This window comes from Prionailurus viverrinus, chromosome A3 (assembly GCF_022837055.1).
Source record: "Prionailurus viverrinus isolate Anna chromosome A3, UM_Priviv_1.0, whole genome shotgun sequence".
NCBI classification, from domain to species: Eukaryota; Metazoa; Chordata; class Mammalia; order Carnivora; family Felidae; genus Prionailurus; species Prionailurus viverrinus.
The window spans coordinates 28,737,934-28,752,593 of NC_062563.1; the positions used below are offsets into that span (position 1 = coordinate 28,737,934).

The 14,660-nt window shown below is 43.0% G+C and overlaps 1 protein-coding gene across 4 annotated transcripts in view; it reads right to left on the bottom strand.

Moving 5' to 3' along the window:
- The window catches only part of LOC125161921 (signal-regulatory protein beta-1-like), a 96,694-nt gene extending 82,730 nt beyond the window's left edge, over nt 1-13,964 (bottom strand). For 3 of the 4 annotated variants that reach the window (XM_047852252.1, XM_047852253.1, XM_047852250.1), the window contains exons 1-2: nt 13,839-13,951; nt 1,367-1,723 (exon numbers count right to left, since the gene is read on the bottom strand). In XM_047852252.1, the coding sequence (XP_047708208.1) occupies nt 1,367-1,723; nt 13,839-13,908 (427 nt within the window). In that variant the 5' untranslated portion in view covers nt 13,909-13,951. Of the gene's footprint in view, nt 1-1,366; nt 1,883-13,838 lie in introns of all 4 variants that reach the window. The other variant, XM_047852254.1, reaches the window with a different exon arrangement.
- Nucleotides 13,965-14,660: the final 696 nt, after the last annotated feature.

Genomic DNA, 14,660 nt, shown 5'->3' on the forward strand with positions numbered 1-14,660 from the left:
TGTCCTGGGAACACACACATCAGTGACTCGAGAGGGAGGGCATTTCAGAAGGTCCTATAGGGGGTCTCCAAATTGTCCCTTATTACCAAACACCTTCTAGAACAGTCGTCAGAGGGCACATATTGCAGATATGTGTATTTGTGAATGTTCAACTTCCTTTCTAAAACTCAGCAAACATTCTGAGGACATAGGTAGGAGGTGTCACTTGAGTAAGTCAAGTCATGAAAACACCAGCAGCCCTGACACCCCTAGAGGGACAAAGCGCTGTGATTGGTTATATTGAGAGTGTCTCGGGCCCCTGATGCTAGGCTGACTCCCTGACCCTCAGCTCCTTCAGGCCCGTGCCTGCCTTGTGATGGGGTCCGTGGTATGTCCCCAGCATTCACGGGACAGCCACCGCATGCCAGGTCCTGTCATAAGCAACTTACATGCATTCGCTCACTCAGTCCCTGCAGCGGCGCTGTGGGGCTGTGTTGTCATAGACATGTGAGGACACTGAGCCCAATGTGGGGATGACTCCTCAGAGGTCCCAGAGCCAGGATGGCAGACCTGGTTGGGAGCCCAGGCACTGGTACTGGCTGCGGTGACCAGGCAAGGGACATACCCACTGGGAACTTGCGTGACACCCTCACAATCAGGATAAAGCCCCGTTTCCTCCCTATGTCTGGGGGTATAGGGAGACTCAGTTGCTACCGTTAAGAGTCAGTCCCTATATCACGGGAGCATTTTTCGAAAGGACCCCCAGCGAATGACCTACATCGGGCATCTCTTCCAAGCAGGGGTAGCAGAGTCAACAGTGCTGCTGTGCCTCTTCTCCCTGTGATATTTCTGAATGGTCATAAGGAAACACATTCCCCCCTGTCTCTGCCCTTGGTGCATTTACCCGCATTGGAAGGGAGGGGAACGTAAGCTTCATGAGAGAAAAGTCCTTGGCTGTTCTGTTCTCTGCTGCGTCCACAGCACCCAGAGCCCAGAATGCACACAGCAGGTGCTTAGTCAGTGCTGATTAAGGAGAGCCCTGGCCACATTAAGCGGAAGTCTCTCCAGAGGCATGGGTGAAGTGAGGCCTTGTAACGGGGAAAGTCACTCAGACTTTCAGTCCCTCATCGCTGGAACCAGAAGGCTGGTCAGGATTGGAAAAGGGAAGAGCTGGGAGCCTGCAGACTGAGGTTTCAGATTTTCCCACTGTTTACCAGCCGTGGGGCCTTCAGCAAATAGCACAACCTCTCCGGGCCTCAACTTTCCTGATCCGTGGAAGGGGCTCATTCAGGGGCACCCACCAAAGCACCTGATCCTTATCTGTTGCTCAAGCGATGGAGGGCATTCTTATTGACTTGTCACAACCAGGGGACGGAGCGATACTCACCGCTGACGATGACCTGTGTGCCTTGTCCAGACTTAAACTCCACATCCGGAGCCCGTTTCCTGAACTTCACACAGTAGTAGGTTCCCGTGTCTGCTGGGGTGATGTTACTGATGTGGATGGAAAAGTCCAGGTTGCTTCGCTTTGTGATGTCTGTAACAGTTGTTACTCGGGGGGAGTGGCGGTATCCGACAGAACTGAAGATTAACTCCCGGCCTGGCCCTGTGCCCCTGAACCACTTGACCTTCCCAACGGGGAGCAGGGAGGTCAGGGTGCAGCGCAGAGTGGCTGTCTCTCCGGCTGCCACAGACACCGACTTCTCGGGCTGGATCACCTGCAGTTCCATCTCATCTGACACACCTGGAGGGAGAACACAACAGCTACTTACCATCCTTGTGCGATCCTGTCCGTCCGCTCAAGTGTTTATCCACAACAGCTTTCACTGAGTGCACACCGTGAGCCCAGCCCGCTGCGTGTACATGGCATGTAGCCCTCGCGATGAGCCTGTCACACGGGACCCTGTTACAGACGAGGAAAGCAAAACACAGAGAGATTCGGTGATGTGGCACACGGCAGGCGGACGGCCCCAGCCCTCTCTGAAAGCATCATGCTTTGCCAAATGATCCTGCTTGTCTACGTTCTGGCCCCTTGGGGTGTTACACTTTCTGGTCTTTTGCATTCAGTGGGGCCATGAGATTTCTTTAGACCATTATGGGTGAGCAGAAGTGATGGACGTAGTTCCTGGGCTGTGTGTTTAGCTTCTGGAACCTCTATGGATCAACTTCCCTCCTTCACAAGCACGTGCACATGCTGGGGCCTGTTCTAGCAGCCTGGATAATTGAGTGGCAGTGATGGGCAGAGCTTTCAACACACACAAACATGTAGTTAAATGAGAAGTAAAATATTCTTTCAAAAATCTGTGAGTTTTTTTTCTTATATCATAATCATATTATTTTATTTTTTTTAATATAGTTTATTCCAGTTGGGCTTAATACAACACCCAGTGCTCGTCCCAACAAGTGCCCTCCTCAATGCCCATCCCCCACTTTCCCTTCTCCCCCATCCCCCCCATCCCCCCTCAATTTGTTCTCTGTAGTTAAGAGTCTCTTATGAGTTGTCTCCCTCCCTCTCTGTTTGTAACTATTTTTCCCCCCTCCCTTCCCCCATGGTCTTCTGTTAAGTTTCTCAAGATCCACATATGAGTGAAAATATATGATATCTGTCCTTCTCTGACTGACTTATTTCACTCAGCATAATACCTTCCAATTCTATCCACGTTGCTGCAAATGGCCAGATTTCATTTTCTCATTGCCAAGTAGTATTACATTGTATGTAGAAGCCACATCTTCTTTATCCATTCATCAGTTGATGGACATTTAGGCTCTTTCCATACTTTGGCTATTGTTGAAAATGCTGCTATAAACATTGGGGTACATGTGCCCCTATGCATCAGCACTCCTGTATCCCTTGGGTAAATACAATCCCTGTATGCTGGGTCATAGGGTAGTACTATTTTTAATTTTTTGAGGAACCTTCATACTGTTTTCCAGAGTGGCTGCACCAGTTTGCATTCCCACCAACAGTGCAAGAGGGTTCCCGTTTCTTCACATCCTCGCCAGCATCTGTAGTTTCCTGATTTGTTCATTTTAGCCACTCTGACCGGTGTGGGGTGGTATCTCAGTATGGCTTTGATTTGTATTTCCCTGATGAGGAGTGATGTTGAGCTTCTTTTCATGTATCTGTTGGCCATCTGGATGTCTTCTTTGGAAAAGTGTCTATTCATGTCTTCTGCCCATTTCTTCACTGGATTATTTGTTTTTTGGGTGTGGAGTTTGTTGAGTTCTTTATACATTTTGGATACTAGCCCTTTATCTAATATGTCATTTGCAAATATCTTCTCCCATTCTGTCGGTTGCTTTTAGTTTTATGATTGTTTCCTTTGCAGTGCAGAAGCTTTTTATCTTGATGAGGTCCCAATAGTTCATTTTTGCTTTAAACTCCCTTGCCTTTGGAGAGGTGTTGAATAAGAAATTGCTGCAGCTGAGGTCAAAGAGGTTGTTGCCTGCTTTCTGCTCTAGGGTTTTGATGGTTTCCTGTCTCATATTCAGGGGTTTCATCCATTTTGAGTTTATTTTTGTGCATGGTGTAAAAAAGTGGTCTAGTTTCCTTCTTCTGCATGTTGCTGTCCAGTTCTCCCAGCGCCATTTGTTAAAGAGACTGTCTTTTTCATCAGATGCTCTTTCCTGCTTTGTCAAAGATTAGTTGGGCATACATTTGTGGTCTAGTTCTGGGTTCTCTATTCTATTCCATTTGTCTGTGTGTGTGTTTTTGTGCCAATACCCTACTGTCTTGATGATTACAGCTTTGAAGTAGAGGCTAAAGTCTGGGAGTGTGTTGCCTTCCGCTTTGGTTTTCTTCTTCAATATTACTTTTGCTATTTGGGGTCTTTTGCAGTTCGATACAAATTGTAGGATTGTTTGTTCTAGCTTAGAGAAGAATGCCAGTGCAATTTTGATTGGGATTGCATTGAATGTGTAGATTGCTTTGGGTAGTATTAACATTTTAACAATATTTATTCTTCCAATCCATGAGCACAAAATGGTTTTCCATTACTTTGTGTCTTCTTCAATTTCCTTCATAAGATTTCTACAGTTTTCGGCATACAGATCTTTTACATCTTTGGTTAGGTTTATTCCTAGGTGTTTTATGGTTCTTGGTGAAATTGTAAATGGGATCAGTTTCTGTATTTCTCTTTCTGTTGCTTCATTATTGGTGTATAAAAATGCAGCCAATTTCTGTACATTGATTTTGTACCCCGTGACTTTGCTGAATCATAATCATATTATTTTAGTTTCTGAATGCTATTACAACAAATTATTTTTTTAAGTTTTTAATGTTTATTTATTTTTGAGAGAGAGACAGAGCGTGAGCAGGGGAGGGGCAGAGAGCGAGGGAGACAGAATCTGAAGCAGGCTTCAGGCTCTGAGCTGTCAGCACAGAGTCCAACGTGGGGCTCAAACTCACAAACCGTGAAATCATGACCTGAGCCGAAGTTGGATGTTTAACCTACTGAACCACCAATGTGCTCCATAACGAATTATTTGAAACTTAATGGCAAAACCTACAGAAATTTATTATCTTATAATTCTTGAGGTCAGAAGTCCAAAATTGGTGTTGCTGAGTTAAAATCAAGGGTCAGCTGAGCTGCATTTCTTCTGGAGTTAGGGTTTTTGTCTTTCCAAATTCTAGAAGCTGCCCACAATCCTTTTCTCATGGTTTCACATCTTCCAGTCACTCCAAATTCTTGCCTGTCTTGTCACCTGTCCTTCTTTAATTTTGACTTCCCTACCTCATTCTTATAAGGACTCTTGTGAATATATTTGGGCCACTTTGATAATCTCGGATAATCTCCCCACTTAATAGTCTCCAGTTAATCACTTCTGCAAAATCTTTTTTGGCATATAAGAGAAAACTTTCACAGGTCTAGGCGTTATAAAACGGGCTTCTTTGTGGGGGACATTGTTCTGTCTACCACATATGTATCCCCAGACTATTACAGAAACCAGTTACTGTAAAAAAACTTTTGTATGAGCCATTGCTACACAGGCTGAGAAGCAGGCAATTTACTGGAATCTGGAAGAAGGACTTTTCAAGCAGTGAACTGGTGAAACAGTTTGTGAAATAAAGCTAGAAATCAACAACAGAACAAGAAAAATAGTATATTCTCAAATTTATAGCAATAAAAGAACTCATTCTTAAAAAAAGCAAAAATTAAGCAAAAAGGAATCACAAGGGAATTTAGAGAACACCTTGAGATGAGTGAAAATGGAAACACAACTTGCCAAAGCCTACAATCTGCAGTGAAAGCAGCTCTAGAGGGAAATTTATAGCTGTAATGCCTACATTCAAAGAGAGGAAAGATCACAATTCAGTTAACAACTATGGACCTTGAGAAATCAGAAAAAGAAGAGGAAAAATAAACCTGAAGGTAGCAGAATGAAGGAAATAAAAAACACTAGTGTAGAGATAAATAAAATGCAAATAGGAAAACAACACAGAGGAACACTTGGACTGTTTGTGGGAATGCAAACTGATGCAGCCGTCATGGCAAACAGTATGGAAGTTCCTCAAAAAATTAAACATAGAGGGGCGCCTGGGCGGCTCAGTTGGTTGAGTGTCCAACTTCAGCTCAGGTCATGACCTCACAGCTCGTGAGTTCGAGCCCCGTGTCGGGTTCTGTGCTGACAGCTCAGAGCCTGGAGCCTGCTTCAGATTCTGTGTCTCCCTCTCTCTGCCCCTCCCCTGGCTCAAGCTCACTCTCTCTCTCGAAAACAAAATTAAAAATAAAAAAAAAATTAAACATAGAACTACCCTATGAGCCAGCAGTTGCACTACTATATATTTGTCCAAAGGATACAAAAATGCTGATTTGAAGGGGCACATGAACTCCAATGTTTATAGCAGTGCTATCAACAATAGCCAAATTATGGAAAGAGCCCAATGTCCATCAACTGAGGAATGGATAAAGAAGATGTAGTATGTATATACAATGGAATACTATGCAGCGAGAAAAAGCATGAAATCTTGCCATTTGGAACAACGTGGATGGAACTAGAGGATATAATGCCAAGCTGAATAAGTCAGACAAAGACAGATACCAAATGAGTGCACTCATATGTGGAATTTGAGGAACTCAACAGATGAACATAGGGGAAGGAAAGGAAAAGTGAGATAAAAACAGGGAGGCAAACCACAAGACACTCTTAAATACAGAGAACAAACCGAGGGTGGCTGTAGGGGAGGTGGTTGGGGAGATGGGCTCAATGAGTGATAGACAGTAAGGAGGTAACTTTTTGGGATGAGCACTGGGTGTCATATGTAAGAGATGACTCCCTGGGTTCTACTCCTGAATCCAAGACTGCACTAGATGTTCACTAACTTGAATTTAAAGAAAATCTTGGAAAAAAAAAAGATCAACATTCAAAAATCAAGTGCATTTCTATAAGTGAGTGGTGACCAATTCAAAAGGGATTAGCGAATAATTCCACTTACACTAACATGAAATAGTATAAAATGCTTCGGAGTAAATTCTCACATGGGGATGAAATACTTGTACACCAAAACGTGTAAAATGTTTTTGCTGAAAGAAATGAAAGAAGACATAAAAAATGGAAAAACTTCCTCTGTTCGTGCATTGGAAGACTTGATATTGTTAAGATGTCAATACTACCTAAAGCGATCTACAGATTCAATACAATTGTTATCAAAACCCCCGTGGCATTTTTTTTTTCCAGAAATGGAAAAGCCCATTCTAGAATTCATATGCAATCTCAAGGGACCCAAGATCACCAAAAAATCCTGGAAAAGAGTGTAGTTGGAAACCTCACATTTCTTGATTTGAAAACCTACTACATAGTATATTAATTAAAGTACTATAGTACTGAAAAGAATAGAGGGATAAAGCAATGAAATAGAATAGAAAGCCTAGAAATAAACCCTCACATATATGGTCAAAAGATTTTCAACAAGAGTGCCAAGACCATTCAATGGAGGAAAGAGTAATCTTTCCAACATGAGACGCTGGGAAAACTGGATATCCACATGCAAACAAAGGAGTTGAACCCTCACCTTACTCTATATAGATAAACAAGCTCAAATTGGATAAAGGGACCTAAATGTAAGAGCTAAATCAATAAAATTCAGAGACAAAACTCTAGGCAGAATTTATGATGTTGGGTTTGGAAATGATTTTTTTAATTTTTTAATTTAATTTTTTAATGTTTATTTATTTTTGAGAAAGAGAGAGAGAGAGAGAGAGAGAGAGAGAGAGAGCCAGAGCCTGAGCAGGGGAGGGGCAGAGAGCGAGGGAGACACAGAATCTGAAGCAGGCTCCAGGCTCTGAGCTGTCAGCACAGAATCTGACAGGGCTCGAACCCACAGACCACGAGGTCATGACCTGAGCTGAAGTCAGATGCTTAACCGACTGAGCCACGTAGGCAAATATGGCAATGATTTCTTGGATAGAAACCAAAAGTGCACAAAACAAAATAAAAATATATATGACTTGGACTTCGTCAAAATTAAAAACTTTTGTGCGGGGCTCTTGGGTAGCTAATCAGTTATGTGTCTGATTCTAACTCAGGAAATGATCCCATGATTCATGAATTCAAGCCCCACATAGGGCTCTATGCTGGCTATGTGGAGCCTGCTTGAGATTGTCTCTCTGTCCCTCTCTCTCTGTCCCTCCCCTGCTCCTATGCTCTCTCTCTTAAAATAAATACTTAAACTTAAAAAAAAAACAAAACTTTTGTGCAGCAAAGGGCAATATCAAAAGTGAAAGAGAACTCAGAATGGGAGAAAATATTTGCAAAGCATGTGTCTCAGAAAGGATTAATAGCCAGCATATATAAAGAACTATAATTCAACAACTAAATAATGAACAGCCCAATTAAAAAAAGGACTTAGGACTAGAATAGGCATTTCTTCAAAGAAGATATTCAAATGGTGAGTAAGCACATGAAAAGATGTTGAACATCACTAGTCATTAGAAAAATGAAAATCCGAACCACAATGAGATACCCCTTCATCCCTGAGAATGGCTTTTATCAAACACAACAAAGCAAAACCAAAATACAAGGAAATTAAAAAATCAGAAAATAAGGATTGAGTAAGCTGTAGAAATTGAAACTCTTGTACATGGTTGGTAGGAATATAAAATGGTGCAGCCACTGTGGAAACAGTGGTTTTTTTCATGAAAATTTAAATACAGAATTACCATATGATCCAAATATTCCAATCTTGGGTAAATACCCACCAAATTACAGGTATGTAATCAGACATTTGTACATCCATGTTCATAATAGCATTATTCATAATAACTGAAAGGAAGGAGGAAAAACTCATTTCTTTTTTTTTTTTAAGTTTATTTATTTTGAGAAAGACAGAGAAATCACCAGTGGGGTGGGGAGCAGAGAGAGAGACACACACAGAATCCTAAGACAGAATCCTAATCCACACTGTCAGCACAGTGCCTGTCATGGACCTCGAACCTACAAACCTGTGAGATCATGACCTGAGCCGAAACCAAGAGTCAGACACTTAACTGACTGAGCCACTCTAGTGCCCCAGAAAAAGAACTCATTTCTATCCATAGATGAGTGCATACACAAAATGTTGATAGATATATACAATGGAATTATATTCAGTCTTAATAGTCTGATATGTACTATGATATGGATGAACTTAAATGTCATTCTATGTGATATATGCCACATACAAAAGGACACATATATGATGCCACTTACATGAAGTACCTAGAAGAGACAGATTCATAGATACAAAAAAGTAGAACAGAGGTTACCAGTGGCTGTGGGGGAAGACGGAATGGAGAATTCTTGTTTAATGGATGCAAAGTGTCTGCTTCGGTTGTTGAAAAAGTTCCTGAAATGCACAGTGGTGCTGACTTCCCAACTTTGTGAATGTACGTGAGGCCACTGGCTTATACCCTTAAAAATGGTGAGAGGGTAGATTTTATGTGATGTGTAGTTTAGCATAATTAGAAATATGGCTTCAGAGAAGGTGATCGCCCCATGTAGAGCCTTTGAGTTGGACTAAATGGCTCGAGGACAAAGAAAATGCGTTGTTCCAGGGACTGGTAGATTTGAGAAACCTGTCCTTGAAGGAGGACATAGCACCATGGGAACACCTAAACAAAGGAAATAGTAGTCTGCAAATTTTTCCATGTTCTGAAAAGAGTTGTGGGAGGTGGCCTATGTCGGGACATTGAGTTATACATTGAAGGGACACAGTCATTTTGGGGGCATTCATTTCACTGCAAGGGCAAGACTTTACAGTTGGATTTCACTGCCTAAGTGACTAGCCAATCTCTCGAGACATAGAGAAATACAAAACATTTCCTTCCTTTTGAAGTGTCCTAAAAACTAGGCAGGCATATACATCAGAGGAGAGGGCTACTGGAAACCACACATACATACATCCTGTGTTCTTTTCTATTTCTTAGCTACTCAGGGAGAAAAGGTGTGGTTCGCTCTCACAGAGTGTGAGCTGGTAAAACCCTGCGCTTAGCACAATTTGAAACCAACCATGCCTCCTAAGGGGGGTACATGCTATCACAGGCAAGTCTTGGGTGTGCCAAGAGCATCAGGTGGTTTGATCTGTAAGTCTGGAGAGGAAAGTTGGGGTCAGGAAGCCGAACTGCTAAGACAAATGGGAAGAAATAGGCATGCATCTTGGGGAAGGAAATGGAGGGAACAGGGGAGGGAGGAGGTGAGAGGGATTAGAGGGTCAAGAGGAGCCAGGGAGAGGTGTAAACTCTGCCATCTATGTATCTGTAATCCTCATATTTCCATGTCTGGCCCAGGCCTTGCCCTTGAACTCTGGATTTGTATGTCTGACCAGCCACTCACCACTTTACTTCGATAGAGGTAAACTTCTCACAGTTAACTCGTCCCAAACTGAACTCAGTTTCCAACACGTCCTTGTACATCTCAGCTGAGGCACCTTTATTCTCCCAGACGCTCAGGTCCAAAGCCTCGGGAGCCTCCCTTTCCACCCCAAATCCTGTGTGTCAGGAGATCCTGTGGTCTCTCCTTCTGCATGCACCCACAATCTGACCTCTTTCCCCTTTCTGTCCTGGCTGCAGTCCTGGTGCACACCATATGTCCTTGTTTGCACGAATGCGGGAAGTTCTTGAATGCTCTAGTTCCTTCTATGTATGCCATGTGATAGTCTAATCTCAACCAAATCCTAGAATAAGTTAAAACTCATGTCGCATCATGCCACTTGTGTCTTCAAAACTGCAATGGCAACCGTTTCACTCAGAGTAAAAGCCCAAATCCTTGAACAGAGCGGGAGGGTCAGGGCATGTGCACATGCTGTTCCCATGCTGTTCAGGAAGGCTTTTCTTCCAGAAGATCACATGGCCCACACCCCCACCTTCTTATAATCTTGCTCAAATCTCCCTTCTCAGTGATGCCCACCCAGGCTGCCTCTTTAAATACATCCCACCCTAAAGAGTCTCTCATTATCTTAGCCAGCTGTACTATCATGTTTTTTTCCTCACACTCACCACTTTCTAATATACCGTTATTTACTTATTTGGTATGTCTATTGTTTCCTGTCCTTTCTTCTGCTACAATATAACTGCGTCGAGGGCAGCTACTTTTCTCTTTTAATAACCAGTATGCCTTAAGTTCATAGCAGCTTCTGACACCTAGTAAGTAGTTGTCTAGTAAATATTTGTTCAATGTGCAAGTTTCCCAGTGCGCCCCTGTCTGAGACATGAAGTCCATTTTCAGTGGAGAATTTCTCAGGAAATTATGAGAAACTGAGTTTCTAATGAAGATGACGTGGGGGGAAACAGTCACTTGCATATGCCCAGTAAGAAGAAGAGCCTGAGAGAAGCAAACTACAAACGCTCTTCCCTACACTGCAACCCACCGCCTCTCCCCGCCTCGCCTTCCCTACACCCACTGGCAGATCTGCAGAAATCTCATGGGATTGATGTGGGGCCATAGGGTTTGAGAAGAGCAATGGTTAGACCCATGAGATCTAGAATCAGACTGCCTGAGTTCAAACCATAGCCCTACCGCAATCCCTATCAAAATAACACCAGCAGTCTTCACAGAGCTAGAACAAACAATCCTAAAATTTGGATGGAACCAGGAATGACCCCAAATAGCCAAAGCAATCCTGAAAAAGAAAGCCAAAGCTGGAGGCATCACAACCTCAGATTTCATGATGTATTACAAAGCTGTAATCATCAAGACAATATGGTACTGGCACAAAAGCAGACAGACCAATGGAAAAGAATAGAGAACCCAAAAATGGACCCACAAACGTATGACCAGCTAATATTTGAAAAGCAGGAAAGAATATTCAATGGAATACAGTCACTTCAGCAAATGGTGCTGGGAAAACTGGACGGCAACATGCAGAAAAATGAACCTGGACCACTTTCTTACAACCATTCACAAAAATTAACTCAAAGTGGATGAAAGACCTGAATGTAAGACAGGAAGCCCTCAAAATCCCAGAGGAGAAAACAAGCAAAAACCTCTTTGACCTCGGCCACAGCAACTTCTTACTCAATACATCTCCAGAGGCAAGGGAAACAAAAGCAGAAATGAACTATGGGACCTCATCAAAATAAAAAGTTTCTGCACAGTGAAGGAAACAATCAGCAAAACTAAAAGGAAACCGACGGAATGGGAGAAGATATTTGCAAATGACATATCAAGTAAAGGGTTAGTATCCAAAATCTATAAAGAACTTATCAAACTCAACATCCAAAAAACAAATAATCCAGTGAAGAAATGGGCAAAAGACATGAATAGACACTTCTCCAAAGAAGACATCCAGATGGCAAACAGACACATGAAAAAATCCTCCACATCACTCCTCATCAGGGAAATACAAATCAAAACCACAATGAGATACCACCTCACACCTGTCAGAATGGCTAACATTAACAACTCAGGCAACAACAGATGTTGGCGAGGATGCAGAGAAAGAGGATCTCTTTTGCATTATTGGTGGGAATGCAAGCTGGTGCAGCCACTCTGGAAAACAGTATGGAGGTTCCTCAAAAAACGAAAAATAGAACTCCCCTGTGACCCAGCAACTGCACTACTAGGTATTTATCCACGGGATACAAGTGTGCTGTTTCGAAGGGACACACGCACCCCGATTTTATAGCAGCACTATCAACAATAGCCAAAGTATGGAAAGAGCCCAAATGTCCATCGGCAGATGAATGGATAAAGAAGATATCATATTACATATACATACATACAAAAGAGTATTACTTGGCAATCAAAAAGAATGAAATCTTGCCATATGCAGCTATGTGGATGGTAGAGAGTACAATGCTAAGTGAAACTAGTTAGTCAGAGAAAGACTTCACTCATATGAGGAATTTAAGATACAAAACAGATGAACATAAGGGAAGGGCAGCAAAAACAATATAAAAACAGGGCAGAGGACAAAACATAAGAGACTCATAAATGTAGAGAACAAACATAGGGGTGCTGGAGGGATGGTGGGATGGCGGATGGGCTAAATGGGTAAGGGGACATTGAGGAATCTACTCCTTAAATCATTGTTGCACTATATGCTAACTAACTTGGATGTAAATTTAAAAATTAAAAAAGAAAAAAAATTGTAGCCCTACCATTCACTACTGAGTGACCTTGGACTTTCTGTGCTTCCTTTTTCTTATCTGTAAGCCAGGGGGACGAAAATGTTTACCTTGCGTGCAAAGTTCACAGGACATAACAGACACAAGTGTTTCTAAGTGTGTGTGGAACATGGTGAGTGCTCAGGAAATTGGAAAGTGATTATGCATGAGATTTCCTGAGGCCTGGAGGCCTAGGATGGTTGGGATCAGGAAATAATTACAGGTGCAGATCATACAGGCAGGATCCTCGGTATCTTGTACCCCCTTTTATCCTCCCCACTCCGGTCCAGCATGGAGGACCTCCAAGGTAGTAACGCACAAAGTTCTACTCCTTCTACCCAGAGAGAAGTTTGCTTGTCTTAAGAGCTTGGTGGATAGTGAGCAGTACTTTAGAGAAATAGAAAAAGTGGGTGAGGAGCTGAGAGACAGGGAACCAAACATCTGTTCACTGTGCATTTCACATAGAGTGGACGTGGCGTGAAGAAACCAATAAGAAAGCGTTTTCAGATATCCCATACCCACGTGTGCACCCTTCCTCATGCCCAAACATGTACACACACACACACACATACACAAGTGCATTCCCAAGTATACATGAAGTGTGGCCCAGCATGCTAGCATACAGATCACTTTGAGGATTCCATGAAATTGTCATACGTGTTAAAAGCCGAGTAAAAGATTCGGCGCATAGGAATCACCCAACACATCGTTAACCAAAGTCTGGGAGGATACACAGCAGAACTGGAACTCTGGAGACCTCGGAGTGTGCAAAGTGATGCCTCTTCTTCTGTTTCCCTCTCTGTATTTTCTGATGTTTGTTTAGTTAGCCTCCACCGAGAAGCCGAGCAGCATAACACGGTGAAAAGAATGAACCGTGGAGCTGGGTGGCCTGGACGTGAATCCCGGCAGATGCACTGACTTAGGTAGCTGACATTGGGCCATTAACTAACTCTGCCTGAGTTTCTCCATCTGCCAATCGGGAGTACAGTCCTAGCTATCAGGCAGGGGTGTTGTGAGAATTAGATCATTTAATACCTACAAACTTGTCCTTGTGACAGATTGAAGCCTCCACTGTCTGGATGCCTCTGGTAACAAGCTGTAGGTGACAGATGCTCAGATCCCCGATTTCCTGCTCTCAGATGACACCCAGTCCTTGGTCTTCTGTGGCAGCCCTGGGTAGCACACCTGTGCTTACCTGGAGGCCCTCCCTTCATGTCCAGGGACATGGGTGAGGTTGAAGGGGTAGGGAAAGGGGATTGTACCCAAGGCAATGCTTACCTATAACTCCCAACAGCAGAGCCAGCAGCAGGTAAGGAGGAGAGTGCGGCCAGGAGGCAGGGTCCGACATTGTGGAGGCCTGGGGACTCTGCACTGTGCAAATGTGTGTGCTGGGGAGAATTGGTCTCTGTTCTGTAGAAAAGAAACCCTGCCTCCTTCCATGATTAAGAGGAAGTGCCTATGATGGGGTGACGTGGCTGTGAGGCAGCAATCTGCTTCTAGATTGTGAAATAGAAGTCAGGCAGAAAAGGCCTCACTTGGTGAGGGGTCCTCTTCTCTTTTTCAGAGAGAGTGGAGAGGCCCAGTAGAAATAATGCTTCCCTTCTGCATGGGGCCTCTGCCCCCCCCTCCAGTGGGCCCTCTCCTCATCTTGAGGTCCCAAATTGGGTGTAAAGATTACTGAAGTCAAATGGATCAATGTTTTCTTTTATAGATTGTGCTTTTCACATCTTATCTTAAAATGCCTCTTTTTTTATATGAAATATTTTATTTCTTGATCAATAGATTTATGTTTCCAAATTAACTAGACAATTATTAGCTAAATGCTCTTTCAAGCATTTGTGCTTTTTCTTTTTCTTTTTTTTAATATATGAAATTTATTGTCAAATTGGTTTCCATACAATACCCAGTGCTCATCCCAAAAGGTGCCCTCCTCAGTACGCATCACCCACCCTCCCCTCCCTCCCACCCCCCATCAACCCTCAGTTTGTTCTCAGTTTTTGAGAGTCTCTTATGCTTTGGCTGTCTCCCACTCTAAAATGCCTCTTTTTAAAAATTTTTTTTAATGTTTTTATTTTTGAGACAGAGACAGACAGATCACAA